The sequence below is a fragment of the Stigmatopora nigra genome, chromosome 1 (genome assembly GCF_051989575.1).
Source record: "Stigmatopora nigra isolate UIUO_SnigA chromosome 1, RoL_Snig_1.1, whole genome shotgun sequence".
Classification (NCBI taxonomy): domain Eukaryota; kingdom Metazoa; phylum Chordata; class Actinopteri; order Syngnathiformes; family Syngnathidae; genus Stigmatopora; species Stigmatopora nigra.
This window is the reverse complement of record NC_135508.1, coordinates 6,262,358-6,282,398: the sequence shown is the minus strand read 5'-3', so window position 1 is coordinate 6,282,398 and position 20,041 is coordinate 6,262,358. Positions and strand designations below refer to the sequence as shown.

The window sequence follows — 20,041 nt, the reverse complement described above, 5'->3', positions numbered from 1 at the left end:
GGCGCACTGCATTATAAGGCGCACCCTCAATGAATGACACATTTTATTTTTTTTCAATATATAAAACACACTGTATTATAAGGCGCCCTGTCTATTTTGAAGAAAATTTAAGACTTGTAAGTGCGCCTTATAGTCGCGAAAATACGGTACAATACTTTTCGTCACAACGCGGGAGGTGCAGACCGACGTCTCACTTCCCTGTCAGCGTGAAAAGAGGAAGTATTACAGACTTCTATGGAATGGGTGTAGCTTGACCTCTGAGGTGTCTCAAATATGTTAGGGGGGAACATAGAACACACAGACAGCTGGTTGAAGGAGCAGCTGACTGCTATGGAAACAGCAAGAGTAAGGACATTTGTTTGTGTGTGTGAGCCTGGATTGAATAAAACGTGGTAAGCCGTGGGTGCTTATGTCACCAACCATGTGTAGACACATCTGTCAACATTCCAACTTTGGCACACCATGATAGGAAAGGGCATAAAACATCTAATACATACAGTGTACCAAGACACACTCTGAAATACATTCTACATAGCGGACACCTATTCAAAATCTCTCGGTAACAGTAACCCACAGCAACCCCTGTTTAGGACACATAGATCCATTAGCCAGTAGAGGACAAAATGAATGAACTGGTGGTTGGCTATAGTACCAAGAGACAAAAAAGGTTGTAACTTTACCCACTCTAGCCTGACCAAAGTGCAGCACAACCCCCTCTTAAAGGTTCATAGGGTTAATTATTCAACATGGGGAGGGAGGGAGGCAAGGGTGAGAGTGGACACAAATGGAGTAAAACAGATCTGTCCTTTTTGTCCCCCTTTTCTGTCAGACACACACACACACTCACACATTAACTGCGGGTTTTCAAAAAGAGTTCCCAGCACGTGCTCGGATGTCAGATTGTATTTTGGCACCATCACAACTCTTCCGGCAAACATATTCGCTCACTTTGCATCATGATGGTGGTGTCTTACCGTTGTGGTTGTGCTGAAGGGTCTCGGGCATGTTCCCGGAAAGGTCAGTAGCCCCCAGTTCATTCAGCCTACGACTGGTAGCGCTTAGTTCCGAGCGCAAGTTGGTCACCTCCTGACTGGCCGACTGAATGGCTCCGTCTATGCGCTGAGCCAGCTGCTTGTTGTCATCCATCATTTTTACAATTTTTGCCTGTGAAGAGGGAAATCCATGCAAGATGTCATACTGACATATATAGGATCAAGACAAAAAAGTGTCCGCGAAAAAAAATAAATCCCTGTGGTGATGAGTACGAAAACCAAGTTAAGTCCTCATTGCAGTTTGTCCTTTCGCTTGCAGAGTCATCCGCCTGAGGGAAAATGTTAAATTACTGGAGGGACTGCATGAGATTGGCAATGCGACTGCGTATTTGATTTCTGCAAGCACGTGTGTGTGTGAGAGAGTGTGTTGTATGCACTGCCTCTGTGTGAAATGCACTCCCTGCAGCTGATTGTAGAACGGACAAGGCGCATTTCAGAGATGACAGGCACCTTTTTTTAAATGGACCGTACCACTTGCACAGGAAATCAGAGGGGTGGACTTGGATACCCACGTGAGAATAGGCAAGTCACAAGTCTCTTGCACAGCTGTTTTGGAAAGATATTGTTGTCAGGCATTTGTAATTAGTGTTTGAATTAATACAAGCCAGTAGTTTGGCAGTGTGTGGGGGGAAAGGCAATTTAAGTGAAAACGATTACCGCCCCCCACCTCACAGTGTGTTTTGCTTAGTGGTTAAAAGGAAAGGAACTCATCAGTTTGTCAAATAAACACAAACAGGGTGAGAATAATTATATTTTGACAAACAAGGCTTCTGTCAGAGTATCAAAGGCAGTTGTCGCTCCTGTTTTGATGCTGACAGATTCATGTGCGCGTGTGCGCATGCATGTGCGTGTGCGCGCGTGTGGTGCGTGCGTGTGCTGGTACACTGTATTTCAAGTAAGAAAAACATTAATTTTGGAGAAATTAAAGTGATTTAATAAATCCAGAGGGCGAAGAATTTCGGCAAAAATTATAATCACAACATATTGTTGTAAGATAATAAATTAATGCAAATACATTATCAGCAATGACCACCAGTGATGCAGTTCATTTCATATCTCAACATTCAATCTTTTTTTAATAAAGGTGTTCTAGTCCAACCTTTTTTTAGTAGTATTGTAATTTGTAACATACAACAATCTTCTCTGTTGATTAAAAAGATGAAAAATACAAAATGGAACTCACAATGACCATGAGCTAAATCAAACATTATTTTGTAAGTTATTTTCTCTTGACAATAAGCCTTCTGCTACACAGATAAAGAAGATTTAATGTGTATGAAAATAAAGTTGATGTCATGCCCTTGTGTACTGTTTAATCTCTTCAATCATGTGACTTAAATGACTTGCTACTTTTTACGCTCCTAATAAATTCGATAAGTAAAATAAATTAAAGTGTGTCTTACAGTCACTTGCTCCAGCCAACCAGCCTACTGATTTACCGAAACTTTTTTTCAGAGTAAATTTCTGATTCATTGCTTAAGCTTTAAATCAACTTTGAGCTGCAAAAGCTATCCAAATAGCAAGAGCACAATGTTTCTAAAGGTTGCATACTTTTTCATCCAACATTCTGCACATGTCAATAGAGTGAACCAGCCTGAATAGCAAACTTTAAAACGTAGGAGCTGATACCAACAAAACTTAGATAACACAACTTTTGGTCCCTTTTGGTCGTCGGTCTTTTGGTCGCCGGTCAAATGGTGACAGAGTTGAAGCCAGCTCTCAAAATTATATTCATGAGAGAGATTTTAATATCTAAGAGAGAGAGTTTAATATCTATGAGAGAGAGTTTAATATCTAAGAGAGAGAGAGAGTTAAATATCTAAGCATTGTTTAATATCTAAGTACATTTGACCGGTGACCAAGAGGGACCAAAAGACCGGCGACCAAAAGACCGGCGACCAAAAGACCGGCGACCAAAAGACCGGCGACCAAAAGACCGGCGACCAAAAGACCGGCGACCAAAAGACCGGCGACCAAAAGACCAGCGACCAAAAGACCGGCGACCAAAAGACCGGCGACCAAAAGACCTCCGACCAAAAGACCGGCAACCAAAAGAGCGGCGACCAAAAGACCAGCGACCAAAAGACCGGCGACCAAAAGACCGGCGACCAAAAGACCAGCGACCAAAAGACCGGCGACCAAAAGACCGGCGACCAAAAGACCAGCGACCAAAAGACCGGCAATCAAAAGACTGGCGACCAAATGACCGGTGACCAAATGTCCGGTCACGACAAACACACTTAAAAAGCAAAAAATATATGTCTGCACATTGACTGCAGGCTTGTGAAATTCCCCTGAGACCAGTGGTTTAGACTGTGCTAGAACTAAGACAATTTCTTCAGTGGTGCAAAAAAAAAAATAGACTTTCATCTGCCAAATTATCACTTTCACCTTATCAAATTACCTTACTACACTAGTGTTTACTTTTGTGCAGAGGACTCTGCCAAATTCCAAAACACATTGAGGTGAGGTTAAAATAAAGTCATGTTGTGATTCACACCAGATCATTCTGCATCAGGCACGAAAATAGAGGCCAATGATTTGAATGATATACTATATTATATAATGCAAACAATTTCTACTGCACACAGATACACAATACTAAAGACCATCCTGGCATACTGCATTACAGTGTGGTATGCTGGAAGTACAGCAGCAGACAAAAAGGCCATGCAGGGAGTTATTAACACTGCCCAAAAGATCATCGGCTCCTCTCTGCCTTCACTGGGAGACTTTACCAGCCCTCGTTACCTCAGCAGAGCCAGGAACATTGTCGGGGACCCATACCACCCTGGTCACAACCTGTTATAGCTGCTGCTCTCTGGCAGATGCTGCAGGGTTCCCAAAGTAAGGACAAATAGGCTTAAGGACAATTTTTTCCCACATCTATCAGGACTCTAAACTTGCGGTAGCATGACACACAATCCCTTCTGTGTAATAACTTCGGGGTGAGGTAACATGAAAAAACGTTGGGCGTTGATCTGCCTCCTACTGGCTGACTGCAGGTAAGTGAAGAGACAGTGAGAGGTAAGTGATCTGCTTGGGGGGTGATGCGATGTATCCATCATGGCAGAATGCTAAATTACGAGTCAGAAATTATCACTTATTTGGGCCTTTTGCCAGGAAAACACACCTTATGGAGAAGCACTATCAATTTCATCATACGCCGCTGGGTATGGTGACAATTAGACTTTTGTCGAGTCAATGATGATGACAAAGCCTATGTCCGATTATAATAATTATGAATAAATAGCATTTTATTGCTCTTTTGTTGTAACTTCTCATCATGTATATCATTATGGCTTTCTGCCTACTTTATTTACAGGTATATATATTCGATTAAAGGGTTGGAAAAAGCGGCATTGTGCAACTACTGTACAGGTATCTTCGATTATTGATGTTTGTTTATAGTCATCAAAAACCCTTGGCCCTTAAATGACATTATTCTATGACTCTTTATGAATATAGATATGACATATTACTAGATGTTGTTGATCAGTTCGGACTGTGGTAACCCATTGTGTTCATAATGACATGTTATGATATTAATGATCAAATCTTTCTTCAAATTGCCTATAGGTGCATAATTATAAATATGCAATTAGAAAATGTTTTGAGGCTTATTTTGCAAGGGATGCTTTAGATGACCATCTCTGCAAGCACTAATTAAACCTCAAATGAATTGTTCTTGATTTCATAGTAAAGCTCCTCCTATTCATGTCTTTTAGATGACGTTGGATGTGGTCTTGGATTCGCGTGCTGTTCAGTGGACTGAATCAATGCCTGGTGGCAGAGGGGTGGTAATTAGTGAGTGTAGCGGCAGTTTGGATTAGCATGTGAATGAAGCCAATGGCAAGAGGACTCAGTAGTCTGTGGCCATCCTTTATTGTGCAGTAGTCAATAATCTGTCCATCCAGGCATAGCAGCCTTTTCAGTCAAGCAAGGCAAAAAACCCTAGTTTAGGTCATGAAATTAAAGGGCAAGAAGGATATTCATATTATACACTCATACAGTAATTATTTATAATTTACCCTATGATCTTATCATAGCTAAAATGTGTTGCTAAGCAATAACATTAAGGCTGAATGCACAGAGTGAGAATTTGCTCCCTGGCAACAATCCAACAAAACAAAGTATAGTTTATTTTTCTATGCATGTCTGATGGATTAATAACAAAAGGTGTTCAGTTAAAAGCTATATGTCTTCTACAGAACTTGTATCAAAGTAGAATATGGAAAAATACATCTTTGGTTACACAAGGGTAGAGAGGATACAGGCAGGGAAGTGATACTGGAAGGTTACATGATGATTTTCCATTAAATGACACATTTTTCACCTCTTAGCTTGGCCTTCTGTTCCCAGTGAGTGTAAAAAACATAAAACTAGTAATGAAAGAAATTTGGGGCCAACCCCCATAGCAATACACTTCAGCAAAATGAACAGTAGAATTTAGTTAATGTATGTTATTGATCAGCATCATATATATCCTTGAGGAAATCACAATAGAAAATATTTGTATGTTAAAAAAAACAGAATGATGGTAGTTTTAGCGTATTGATCCTTAAATCCCTTTAATCTCTAAACACAATTCTTAAAGATTTTGCTCCAGTCCATCCCAACAAAATGAATTTTGTTTAACAAATTGAAAAATAATAACTTTTGCGATATCGGATAACGTCAAAAAACAACAATAAAAACCAGCATTTCCAGAAAGTAGGAAAAATGCCTTTTAAATGGGTACTCGGACGTTTAGTCGCCGGTCTTTTGGTCGCCGGTCAAATGGTGACAGAAAGTTTACTGTTGAAACCAGCTCTCAAAATTCTATTCGTGAGAGAGAGTTTAATATTTAAGAGAGAGAGTTTAATATCTAAGAGAGAGAGTTTAATATCTAAGTACTGTTTAATATGTAAGTACTGTTGAAAACAGTAAATATTTAGATATTAAATTCTTATGAATATAATTTTGAGAGCTGGTTTCAACAGTAAACTCTCTGTCACTATTTGACCGGCAACCAAAAGGGACCAAAAGAACGGTGACCAAAAGACCGGCGACCAAAAGACCGGCGACCAAAAGACCGGCGACCAAAAGACCGGCGACCAAAAGACCGGCGACCAAAAGACCGGCGACCAAAAGACCGGCGACCAAAAGACCGGCGACCAGAAGACCGGCGACCAAAAGACCGGCGACCAAAAGACCGGCGACCAAAAGACCAGCGACCAAATGTCTGTTCACGTTTAAATGCCAGTACTATTACAGCCCATGAAATGTATTTCAGATAGTCGTCACACATTGCCTACCCACTGTGCATGTCATGAGATGTACGTGCTTCCTTTAACCAACACATACAAAACATGACTTTCATATTTCTAGCCAAATTGTAAATATTTCTCGCATTTATTATCTATTTCATCTCCAAAGTCTGCTGTGACTCATCAATGCTCAAGGTGATCTTGCATTCTTATTAATATTCTAAATCATAACTATTGATTTCATTTTTTATTTGATTTGCACAATTTGCCTTTGCATTAAAAACGCCCAGAATTTAATCTAATGTAGAACTATGATAAAATCCTCTATATATTTACTACTGAAAGTCAGAAAATGGTGCAATTCATACCTATAGATTCCTGTCCAATCAGGTGCTAGTTACTAATGTTCATGACCTTCAACTTGTACCAGTAGATCAGCAAAATAAAAATAAAATAAAAATTAAAAAAATGAAAATACTCTGTTAAACAAAGTGCTACATGCATTCTACGACTTCAAAATGAATAAATTGTTGACAAATACATTTCAAAATGATTGATTGACTGACTGGTGGTCTCAGCTGCCTCCAGATGAATCATTTTTCTTGATAAAAAGAGAAAGAATGAGTGGTCCCACTCCTTATGACGTTGTGCTAAATCAAACATTGCGTAGGGGTTATTGTATGTTGTTTCTTTCTATAGAATTGTGTGTGTGTGTGTTTGTGTGTGTGTGTGTGTGTGTGTGTGTGTGTGTGTGTGTGTGTGTGTGTGTGTGTGTGTGTGTGCATCTATTTGTATTTCTTCTGTAGGTTTGCGCGTTAAAGGAAAGAGGAAGAGGAGGCTGTCAGTATGTTTCAGGTTGGGGGGCAGCTCTTGTCTACCATGCACAGTATTCAGCAGCTGTCATTTTAGTGACAAAGACTGAGATATGCCCTGTTTTGGAGCTGTAGGGGGGCTGAAACTGGCTGCCTGATGTAGCTATTCCAAACCAATTTGCTTCAAAAAAGTCACTGTCACATTTATTATATTCTCTCTCCAATACAGGGTCCAGAAGGCATAACATTTGAGATAGTTTTAACAAATAAGTTTATGAAAGGAGATTACTATCGACCACCTTCTATTAAAAGATTGAAAAGCATGGCTGGTATATATAGTATATTGCAAGACAATGCCCACTTATTTAAAGGTCAACTAGTATTTTCTAATTTATTTTTTTGCTTTTTGGAACCCATCTCTCATGCCCCTAACCCCCCAATTTACAGATTTGTGTTCTTTCACTTCTATATAATACTCTAATAAGACAACATAAAACCAAACACAGCTTTTTCTCTCAATAGGAAAATTAGTTCACTAAATAATGTTAAGGAAGTGATACATCTAAACCAAGTGAAAACATTAAAAAGCTAATTTTAGCCAAAATAAATTAAAAACCCACAAATGTAATGAATCTGAATATCTATAATATTTTTTTCTGACTCCTTCCAAAATGCCAAAATAGAATACACAACATTGTCGAGCTTGGCATGCAAATGAGGGAAAATACAGGATTTTCGTTCGAGAAGATGAGCTGAAAGGTGTGATAAAGAAAAGGGAAAAAAAAGAAAGACATGAAAACAGTCGTGCAGAGGAATATCCAATTTGTGCCAACTGGAAGATAAAGTGCTAGTGTTTGAGGTTGCCTTGTAGCTCTTAACAGTCCAGAGGCCTCCTATACTGTCGGCAAGCTGAGTATGAGAAAAGTCATTTTCAAAGCCAGTAATCATGGCAAGGAGCAATGCATAAAAAATCAAAAATGTTTTCAAGTGAAAGAAAACCTAGGAAATATAAGGAAAATGGATGCATCTAAACCATATGTTTCAAAGTGGCGGCCCGGGGGCCAAATCTGGTCCGCCTCATCATTTTGTGTGGTCCGGTAAAGTAATTCATAAGTGCCGACTTTCTGTTTTAGGATCAAATTAAAATGAAGATTATAGATGTATATTGAATTTCCTGATTTCCCCCTATTAAATTAATAATGTATTTTGTAAATCCAAATACATTTTATCTTAATAAATGCGCTAAAATGATCTTCTAATGCACAGGTGTCAAAGTTGTGGCCCGGGGGCCAAATCTGGCCCAACGAATCATTTTGTGCGGCCCGGGAAAGTAAATCATGAGTGCCGACTTTCTGTTTTAGGATCAAATTAAAATAAAGAGTATAGATGTATATTAAATTTCCTGATTTTCCCCCTTTTAAATCAATAATTGTCATTTTTTAATCATTTTTTTCTGTGTTTTTAGTTCAAAAATCAATTTGTAAAATCTAAAAATATATTTTAATATAAGCTAAAATAAATATTGTTTTAGATTAATAAAAAAAAACTGAATATTCAGGGATTTTAATTGAGTTGTTTTAATCCATTTATAAAAAAACAACTAAATATTATACCTAAAATGGTCCGGCCCACATGAAACCGAGTTGACGTTAACGTGGCCTGCAAACCAACCCAAGACTGACACCATTGATTTAAACAATATAGTAGATGCATGAATATTCTGTCATAAGCATAAAAAATTAGATGAATGGCTACTGTTACTGTCCAGAAGAGTTACCAGTAGTTTTACTGGAACTACTTTTGGTCAGATTTTCTGTCTTTTATGGTAAGAACTACTACTACCCTAGGCATGCATGCATACGATGAATTGAAGTACATAATAAGTACAAAGTATATTGTAGTGATTTCCTTAATTATACAAGAGAAACAACGAAATTGTTGACGTGAGCAGTTTTGTAAGTGGAGGGAGTGAGTGGGTGGGGAGAGTAAGGCAAGAAGGAAAAAAGGGAGACGTCAATGACAAGAATTATGATTACACATTCTTTTTATAGTTCCATAAGAGATGAGTGAGATAGTAACATTTTCAGCCTTCATCTATTAAATAACCTTTGACATTATTAATAATAATTCCCCCCCAAAATGACTAAATTTCCACTCCACGATGATAATTCTGCAATGAACATCAGCAGAAGCTTATATAGACTATGCAAATTTTTCCACTGACTTCCATTTCCTCAAGTTAATTCATGCAAAACATATATCAAATTCATCTTGCTGTTTTAATTGAAAAATGTCAATCATATTTTTGCACAAAGTCATCATATGCTGGGTCCACTGCCCATTTCACATATAGTGTCTTGAATTTCAATGTAAATCTAAATATTACAATTTCTTTTCACGCAATAGGAGACTGCTCACATAAAAATAACAACCCCCCAAACCCTTTTTTTGCCTTCAAAGATAGGTCACCCTGCAGCTAAACAGCTGCAGGGAAATTTTGCAAAACTGCATTACAGGGCCCCTCACTCACTCATCCTTAAAACGGCACCCACTCCAGTTAGACTGATATTAGCATGTTAGCACAAAAAAATAAATAAACAGACATTGTGTTTTTGGGATGCCCAGTCAGTACATTTTAACCGCATTGCAGATGTGAACCCCTGCAGTGAAAAATTGTCATTCACTCAATCTATGCCAATACATTGTTATGCATGTTTTCATGCCATGGAACTTCCTTGTCATTTTTTGCTGAATCTACATCAATCCAATCAAAGAATTTACATTGATGTCAGATAAATATGAAGGTACGAGCCAACACAATTTCCATTTTTTTTCTATTAATGTGACTGAATTCATAAATGTGTAATGGGTCAATTCACTTGGAAATGCATTATATAGCTGATGATCTAAGTTAGGCTTCAATAAAATGAGATATACCGTATTTTCACGACTATAAGGCGCACCCTCAATGAATGACATTTTTTCCACATATAAGGTGCACTGTATTATAAGGCGGACTGTATTATAAGGCGGACTGTATTATAAGGCGCACTGTATTATAAGGCGCACTGTATTATTAGGCGAAATGTCTATTTTGGAGAAAATTTAAGACTTTTAAGTGCGCCTTATAGTCGTGAAAATACGGTAATTGCTATTGACTTCCAGGTATGAAGCACTCACTACACAGTCACCTCTAGAGCCAGCCATTGTTGATGTTTTGGATTTTTTTGGTATAAAATCTTGCAGTGGGGGAGGAGCTATATGATTGAAGATTTTGTAAACTAAGATGGCATCTGCATATTTAACAGTATTGTTTCAGTTCAGGCGTTTGTGTTTTTTTAATATCTGACAGTGGTGGTTCTTCATTTTTGGTTTTCTGTTTTTTCTATATATAAAGCGCACTGGATTATAAGGTGCACTGTCTATTTTGGAGAAAATTTAAGACTTTTAAGTGCGCCTTATAGTCGTGAAAATACGGTACCCAAAATAGCTGCAATAATAATGCATTGCAAGCTGACAGATTGGATTCTGCATTGGAAAAATTTGATTAATTGACACAGTCACAAATGCCAAACGACTCTGGCAACAACCGCCTGTAGTACATCAAAGGCACAGTGAGCAGCCCACAGACCATTGAACATGGTACATTAGAGGTGCAAAGACCATTAAATGAGGAAAACTATTGCCGAGTCCAGCTTTGAATTATTGACTGCATTTTAAAACAATTGAAGAAAGTAGCAGTGCAGGCAAAATGAAAACAAATTACTGTGTGTTTGTCTACTTGTTTTGTAATAGTCTTGAGACCACTCCAGTGTTTACAATAACTCTTCTTTCACCCAAAATCGTCTACAAAAGATTTCAACTACTCTTAACACTGAATAGGATACGATTTGTTGAGATATATTGGTCTCAATGTTCCCTCTAATTTTCCATTGGTCTGGGCAGTAAGAAAACCTCCCTGAGCGCACTGAGTACCAGTGTGAGTGACATCATCATTGCTCACTATGGGTACACCAGTATCACACCTGCCTTAAGCAGGTGCATGTCAATGTTCCATCTATTTTTTCATGTAAAACATGCTGTAAAACACCAAAAACATAAGAGTGGACAGAGCTACTGCCACTGGCTGCCGCGTAAACGGCAACATCATGGGGAAAGGGGTATAAAAAAAAGTTTGGATTTTATTTACTGCGCGCCATATTATTGCTGCTGCGCAAAGAAGACGAGAGTAGTGCTTATAAGGGCCCTGGGGGTGCTGGAGCCTATCCCAAGTGACTTCAAACCAGAGGCGGGGGACACCCTGAATCGGTGGTCAGCCAATCGCAGGGCACAAGGAGACGGACGACTCACACCCATACTTAGGGGCAATTTAGAGTGTCCAATCAGCCTACCATGCATGTTTTTGGAAGGTGGGAGGAAACCGGAGTACCCAGAGGAAATCTACGCAGGCCCGGGGAAAACATGCAAACTCCACACAGGTAGAAAATCTTGGCTAAGGTACTTTGGTGTTTGTAGTAGCAAAAATTACTATAAATTATTCGTCGGAAGGGGACAAATTAATCATTCCATTCCAAATTAATGAAGGCAGCTAGCATGAAATAGTATCCTAATAATTCATAATACTGTAAGTAACTTATTTTCTGGTCATTATAAAAATTGCTATTTATTGTGCTATATTTAATACATTATACCCTGAAAAATAATCTTTGCTTTAGTGTATTCTTGCAATGATAGAGGTTTAATTTCGTCATACGCTGCTAAGGGTATGATGACTACTAGGCTTTTTGTCAAGTCAATGATGACGACAATGCCTATGTCTGATTTTCATTTTTTTTAATGTATAAGCTCCATTAACGTCAATATCAGAGAAAAAATACGTTAAAGTTTTAGAATGTTTACTTGTGAAGATACTTGTCAATTTTTATGATCAAATTTTTATTGCTGCAGATGCGTTTGTAGCTCAAGGTTAATTGTTGTGAAACTAGAGCAATATTGCCATGCTATAAGACTTGCAACAGACTAATGCACTTATTGATTTAAAGACTTGAAGTGGTAGGATAATTCCACCAAACGCTATGCTAAGCATCTTCTTTTTAATTATTTATTGTGTACATACTGCGAGTTTAGAATGTAAGCTTTTGAAATATTTACATATCCTTCCACGATATGGATTTGTTCGAGCTTATTCCACTAACCGAAATTGCATAATTTTGTTTAATAAGTATCTTGAGACAAGAGTTTAATTACACCCATATGAAAATTGTACCTCAAGTCATCTTTTTAAATTGAAATAAAAGGAAATCTTTGTAATTATGCACCAGTCACAGGCAAAAAAAAGTTTTTTTTCTATCATACTGATCTACATGAATATATAAAATAATAATAAAAAATAACATCATTGGTTTCAATTTAGTACTCCTTTTTTACCCACATTTTATCCACCTGTTTATGAGGATAGGCTTTTCAAAAAAAGAATACATTTCATGTGGCAAAACATAGTTTAAAGTAGCATTTGTTAAAAAATATTCACAATTTCCCAAACTTGTTCACAGGGCTAAAAATGATGTGTAATTTTCTTTCATTATGATTTAAATGGAGAATTTATGATTTTCTCTGTTGTTGTTTTTCTAATTGATCATTTAGTACAAGGGTAGGGAACCTATGGCTCGGGAGCCACATGTGGCTCTTTTGATGGGTGCTTATGGCTCTCTGCTAAACTGCGAGCTAAAATCTAGACACTACGTCTAGAGTTGATTTAATCTTAATGTTTTTAATTAAACCTTTCTGCATGCATCCCATTGTATAGCATCAGGGTAACAATTTTCTCAACATAATTCTGTAACTTTTTCTACTTTAAAGGCAGTTAAATGACTAAAAATGTACGCATTTCCATATATTTTTACTTCTAGCAAATTCTGAGTATGGCTCTTAATGAATAACAATTGAAAATATGAATTGTTTATGGCTCTCTCTGTCAAAAAGGTTTCCGACCCCTGATTTAGTACATAGATTTTACATGCCACTTTATTTTGCAAAATGTATTTCATTCCCTCTATAGATTTTATTAGGCTAATTCGTTAATTAATTCCCTGGAGAAAAAGGACAGAAAAAAAACCAGACGATCTACACAATCACTCTAAGGGAGTGGCAAGATTTCATTGGTGCATCACAGAGGTCTGTTGGGGTCAGCGGATGGCGGGGAGCACCAGCCAGACGGGACAACGATGATGCATAATGCATAGACATAAAGCATGTTCTGGAGGGCCAGCTGAGCTAGGTCCCATTCAGAGAGACGCAGATTGACCGGGCAAAACCCATTGACATACTCAATCTCTCTTTTAGAATCCCCCACTGAGCCTTCAATACTCTTGGGATGGCAAAGTGGCTCTTCTCTGCTATGAATATAGGACATTTGACACATTCTGTATCGAGTATGGGCACATTTAGTGGATGATGTAATTTTTGCAGAAGAATTCTGTCATAATTTATACTTTTGGGCTAACAATGGTCAGTGAAATTAAGACAAATGTTGAGTGTGTTGTTGCTGTTTTTTTACGAATGGATTTTTTAAATAAAAAAAATTAACTGCCCGGGATTTTTGTATAGATAAAATTCAGTCTCGTGTTTTCATTGTTTGCCAAATGATACTCAATTAAAGAGGAGTGGTTTATCATGTAAAATTTCAAGACTTTTACCTTCTTTTTTTCTTCTAAAATGGAAAAAATGATAGTAAAATAATTGTAAGTAGGTTAAACAATGGCTTATTATTCTCAATGTAATGTTTTTGATATTTTTGCATTGTGTAAAACATACAAGACATTTATCTTCTTTTTTTCTTCTAAAATGGAAAAAAATGATAGTAAAATAATGTTAAGTAGGCCAAATAATGGCTTATTATACTCAATGTAATGCTCTTGATACTTTTGCATTGTGGACAATATAAATATGCCCTAAGAATTTTCTTAATTTTGATACATTTAAGGTGAACTTCATTTCAATGCATATCTCTAATGGATACATGCCACTAATTACCTTAATTTTCTGCTTGAAGCACAATTTTCCTTATCATTTCAATGTTCAACTGTATTACACATCTCACTCTATTTGTTAATATAACAAATATAATGTACCAGAATTAACTCTTCTTAATTTTTACCCTTCCAAAACCAATGCAGCATGTTTTATAACAACATTTTTGAAGAAAGTGTTTGTCTTGTCGGCTTTGATTGGCGGTAGCTGGCAAACTGCCGGCATACTGCTGTTCTATTGCTGTAGGACGACGGACAAAATAAACAAATAGCTGCAGCAATAAGCTATGGGCAAGCACTAAGTTGCTTGGAGAAGAATTATGGCATACAAGATACATTTCATGTATAAATACATTTAGCTGGTGTAGGTTTATTGAATTTTGGAATATTTGTGCACACAAAAAAATGAGAGTATACGCCCACTATGTCAGCCTCACTACTGATGTTATTGCATGATAAAAGGTTAAAAAAATTTAGACCACTGGTGTCAAAGTGGCGGTCCGGGGGCCAAATCTGGCCCACCGCATCATTTTGTGCGGCCCAAGAAAGTCAATGAGTGCCGACTTTCTGTTTAGGATCAAATTAAAATGAAGATTATAGATGTATATTATATTTCCTGATTTTCCCCCTTTTAAATGAATAATTGCATTTTTTGAATCATTTTCTTCTTTGTTTTTAGTTCAAAAAGTATTTTGTAATATCTAAAAATTATTTTGTAATATCTAAAAATTATTTTGTAATATCTAAAAATTATTTTGTAATATCTAAAAATTATTTTGTAATATCTAAAAATTATTTTGTAATATCTAAAAATTATTTTGTAATATCTAAAAATTATTTTGTAATATCTAAAAAATATTTTGTAATATCTAAAAAATATTTTGTAATATATAAAAAATATTTTGTAATATCTAAAAATTATTTTCTGTTTTCCACTAAGTTAGACAATACAAAAGGCCTGGTTCAAATGTATAATTAATTGAATTTAAAGGGCCGCCATGGTTGATTGGTCTGATAGCATGAATAAAACTGCAAAGGTTGTATTCTTGTAGATGTGCGCTTTTATCTCCCGAGCCAATTATTCCGTTGCACTATATAATCATATCTAAGTAAGTTTTACTGATGAAAACATACTCTGGCATTAGTAAACGAGGTTGTGGCAGCACAGATAATTAATCTACACATTAGAACCCAGTGATAAAACTAAATGGAAAAGCTGATTAGATGCTGTAAAAAAGCACATCTAGATGATATAATAAAGCACGCTATCACGTAACCAATTGGCATAAGTGACAGCAACCTTAAATAAGATATCCCTTGGCAAATGATAAAGTTTAACAGTGCTTTAAGTTGTAATTAAAAAGAAAGCAGAAATCGAAATTAAAAAGGTAGCAGTAGATTTGTAAAACAAACAAACAGATTAGGATATAGACCAGACATGGAAAAACTACGGCCCGCGGGCCACATACGGGCCGCTAGGCTTTTTAATCCGGCCCGCCGACGCTGTCCAAATAGTTTTTTCCCCCCCAAGATGGCACCGTCACGCAGAAGCCAGTGGCAGTAGCTGTGTCCACTCTTATTTGTTTTTCGTGTTTTACAGCCCCTCTATCTTTTTTTAAATGACATTTTAGTATTTCTTAATTCATTCCTTTTTACTTTGTACTTTATACTTTTTACTTTAATGATTAATGATGAGTATGTTAATACTTTAGTCCTTTTTTCTGTCTATGTTTTATATGTACTGTTAACGGATGCACTTTTTTATATGTATCATATCTTCTGCTGACCTGCCCATCTCTCAAATTTTTAAAGTCAATGTGGCCCCCGGGCCCAAAAGTTTGCCCACCCCTGATATATACTGTAATGGATGATGAAATACAACAACTCTCGACATTCATCTGATTTTTTTCTTTAACTTTTGGTCATGCCTTGATCTCAATTTGAAACTGCCCAACAGTCACTCACTCCTCCTTGGCTGAAGCCCAATTTTAAAATGAAGAAAAACAAGATCAAAATCACTGTGGCGATGCCTTTTTCCTGCTGATGCACAGTATGTCGCCTCTCAAAGACTCAGTGACTCGTCAGCAGCCTTTGACTGATGAATATATCAACATGGGGGTCATAGAGAATCACATTGATCTTATTTAGAAGCATCTTATGAACAAAGGTCACCTCAAAACCTTGTTTAGATGCATCCACATCCTCCTGTCTGTACCTCAAATGCCCCTTCCTACCACCATTTTCCATCCACACATGATTGACACATCTATTTAATATAGTCAGTGCTCTTTCCAGCATGAGGTAGGAGAGTCAGAGGTAAGGTCAGTGGCAGAGACTCTGCAGCAAATTCCCTTCAAGACTGAATGTGCAATATTGAGAGAATGAGGCATGAGGAGAGGCAATTTGAATATCTCTTTATGAATTGCAAGGGCTCATTATAAACTCATGAAAGTTACAAACCTGAATGTACTCTGTGTAGAGGGGTGTAGGTTAATTGGATTATTTTATGTCTCGACAAGGTTTATGACTCATTAGATTAGTAAACTTGGCACACCTTCCAAGGTCTTTTCAGGGTGCACTCAATTCATTAATGGCTAGCAGCCAAATGGTCAGTCATTCATTTAGTTTAAGCCAAAATAGGAATATTTAGTTCATTAAATGTCAGTGTTTTTTTTTAAATGGCAACAATGGGGTGTAATTATACTTGTGGCATTAATTAATTTTAAGGCAGCAATATAACATTGCAGTGTTATCGTATCTTTTTTTAATCCACATTGTAAAAGTCTCCCCAACAGGGAAAAAGTCATCTACACAACTAAATGAAATATTTTTTTTTTTTACGCTCTAGCGACAAAAATATGAAATGAGCAGAAAAAAAAGAGTGAAAAAATGATGCCGTTTTTAACAAAAATAAATAAATTCAAAAGGAAGATTGAATATGTACAAATGAATAAAACCAAAAGGTAAAATACGCAAACAATACTTGGAACCTTAAAAAGTATGCTATGCATAAACGTTGACATTTGTTTGCACTAGGCTGTGAATCAGCTCATCAGGCTCATTTGAATAAATTTGACTAAACAGCTCAAATATGTTCTTGACATTGGAAACAGTGCTTATTTAGAGCCTACAGCGTTCTATCTCAGGCTCTTCATTTACTTCCCACACAAAGATTATACGTAAATTTCTCATTGCAAGAGAACACATGATGAAAAATAAAATAAAAAAACAACAGATGTTGCTGTAATCTTGCATTCTCTCTGTTCCCAAAATGTCAAAGCAGTTCTATAAATGTAGTAATTAAGAAAAACATTATTCATAGATTATGTTTGAATTTGTTTTTTTGTTTTGTTTTGTTTTTGGGGGGGGGGGGTAATTAGCTCAAGTGGTAGAGAGCTTGCTTTCCATGTAAGATGAAAAAGGAATAAAATATTTTGTTGACTCGTACCAATGTGCCTTGTCTCAACATCACAAGTGTATATATGTAATAGAACTTCTAAATTTACACAAAAAGTCACTTATAATCAATGTTCCCTCTAAGCTGTGTGCGTGCGCAATTGCGCACTACTCTCGTCTTCTCTGCGCAGCAGCAATCATAGTGCGCAGTAAATAAAATCCAAACTTTTTTTTTACCCCTTTCCCCAAGATGGCGCCGTTTATCTTGTCAGCTGGGATAAGCTCCAGCACCCCCAGGGCCCTAATAAGCACTACTCTCGTCTTCTCTGCGCAGCAGCAATAATATGGCGCGCGGTAAATAAAATCCAAACTTTTTTTAACCCTTTTCCCATAATATCACCGTTTACACGGCAGCCAGTGGAAGTAGCTCTGTCCACACTTAAGTTTTTTGTGTTTTACAGCATGTTTTACATGAAAAAAATAGAGGGAACATTGACATGCACCTGCTTATGGCAGGTATGATACTGGTGTGCCCATAGCGAGCAATGATGATGTCACTCACACTGGTACTCAGTGCACTCAGGGAGGTTGTTTTTCCGCCCAGACCAACAAAAAATTAGAGGGAACATTGCTTATAATACTTTCAACCTTAACAATATGCTCCCTCTCTCTCTCTATATATATATATTTTTTTAAAAGACAGACATTTACCTGAGCATCTACAAGAAGGTGTCTCATCAAGGTCATTGACTTCTGCAGCGTTTCCTTCTCCGGGGGACAATAAGTGTGTTCCTCTTGCTCACGTGACTTAGGTGGTGTCACTATGAAACTTGCAATCTGATCATTCAGGCTGTTCAATGACTGGACCGCTAATGGGAGAAAAACACAAAATAATAAGCTAAATATCTTGCACAAAATAAAAACAAAACACTTGACTCATTTGCATAATTTCAACTCACTGGTAACAATTTAAATAAAAGGTTTACCTCAGCCAAATAGGCATGCTTGGATGAGCTTAGTGTGCAAAAAGAACACAGAGCCTTAAACACAACTACATCTTTGGCACAAATAACATAAACAAGAGAATATGATCATGAATTTAAGTGCTATAATCTCATTAATGCTCAGCTGTTTTAACATTACACAAACTCCTTGTAATCAAACCAACTAATCTTTGTTCTTGACCTTACTGACCAAGAACATCATAGCAATACAGTGGAGTAAGTACCAGAGATTCCTAACAATCTTGGCTATCAACAGTCAATTGCATCTAGAATGTTCCTAATACTCATCCTGTTTTTGTTCCAAAGATCTTCCCTGGTGTGTCCACTCAGATTTCCTTCCCAGCTTGCTTTCCATAGTGTAGTAGTGAGCCCAACTGGATTTCCTTCTTCCAGCATAAACACTTCCTTAACTCTCATCTTTGCACCAATAATCCCTCATTAGTTTTTCTAGAGGTCACTACAAATATTTCAGAGATGGCCTTTACAAAAAAAAACTATTTATTTATTTATTTCTCCCTTAAACCAGGGGTGGGCAACCCAGTCTTCAAACACTGCTGTGAGTGTATTTTTTTGTTGCAAAGACACTTTAACCAATAAGATTTCTGCAGAAAACAACAAGCACCTGGCTGCAATCCACTGATTGCCCTTGTAAGACACCAGATTGGTGAAAATGTGAAATATTTATGGGTTGGAATGAAAACCTGCACCCACTCCAGCCCTTTGTATAATAGTTTCCTCAACCCTGCCTTAGACTGTCTATTTTATTATTATAAACTGATTTAATTTTCCCTTAATCCCTCATTAATCATGCCCGCTCCAGCATTGAAATCTTTAAATTTATCACATGGAAAATCTGTTCCAAAGTCATGCAAGAAGAGAAACACTGCATCTTTTGTATCGAGTTGGACTGACAACAGTTATATTTCTAAATATAGAAATACAACTGGCTAAATCTGCACTGAGTGGGAGGCATTTCTCTCAAGATTTTGAGGAGGCTTTGGAAACAAAACCCCTAAAACACACACACAATCCCACACTTTTAATACAAAATACAAAAACAAAAAAAAGCAAAGACATCACAACTGTATGTTACATAACCGACATTCTTTTACCATGGTCGACATTTCCAAGCAAACAAGCTTTGGCAGGAGTGATAAGAGAGGGCTGATGAGGGCTTTGTCCTCTCGAGGTGAGGACGAAGCAGAACTCAAATGTTTGAATTGTGAGTGAGTGGGCTCATGCTTATTTTTTTGTGGTTGAGAACCAAATACTGAGTCCAGTTTAACTTATTTCATGGTGAGCAGAGACGTAAAAGGCCACCAATCTCGTATGAAAAGTTCCTTTTACATACTACCATCTAGTGGCATGGCATTGTACACACATATTGTTGTTGTTAATTATTCATCCATTTATTGAACCGTTTATCCTCACAAGAGTGACATAAAGGGGTACTGGATCCTATCCCAGCTTCACAGGTGTCAAAGAGGCGGCCCATGGGCC

The 20,041-nt window shown here is 37.1% G+C and overlaps 2 protein-coding genes across 2 annotated transcripts in view; both read right to left on the bottom strand.

Moving 5' to 3' along the window:
• zmynd12 (zinc finger, MYND-type containing 12) overlaps positions 1-20,041 on the bottom strand; it is a 151,585-nt gene that overhangs the window by 9,741 nt on the left and 121,803 nt on the right. The window lies entirely within an intron of this gene.
• Positions 1-20,041, bottom strand: part of kazna (kazrin, periplakin interacting protein a) — an 82,192-nt gene that overhangs the window by 45,795 nt on the left and 16,356 nt on the right. The window contains exons 2-3 of the mRNA XM_077715451.1: positions 18,249-18,406; positions 975-1,164 (exon numbers count right to left, since the gene is read on the bottom strand). Coding sequence (XP_077571577.1) covers positions 975-1,164; positions 18,249-18,406 — 348 coding nt within the window. The remainder of the gene's footprint in view (positions 1-974; positions 1,165-18,248; positions 18,407-20,041) is intronic.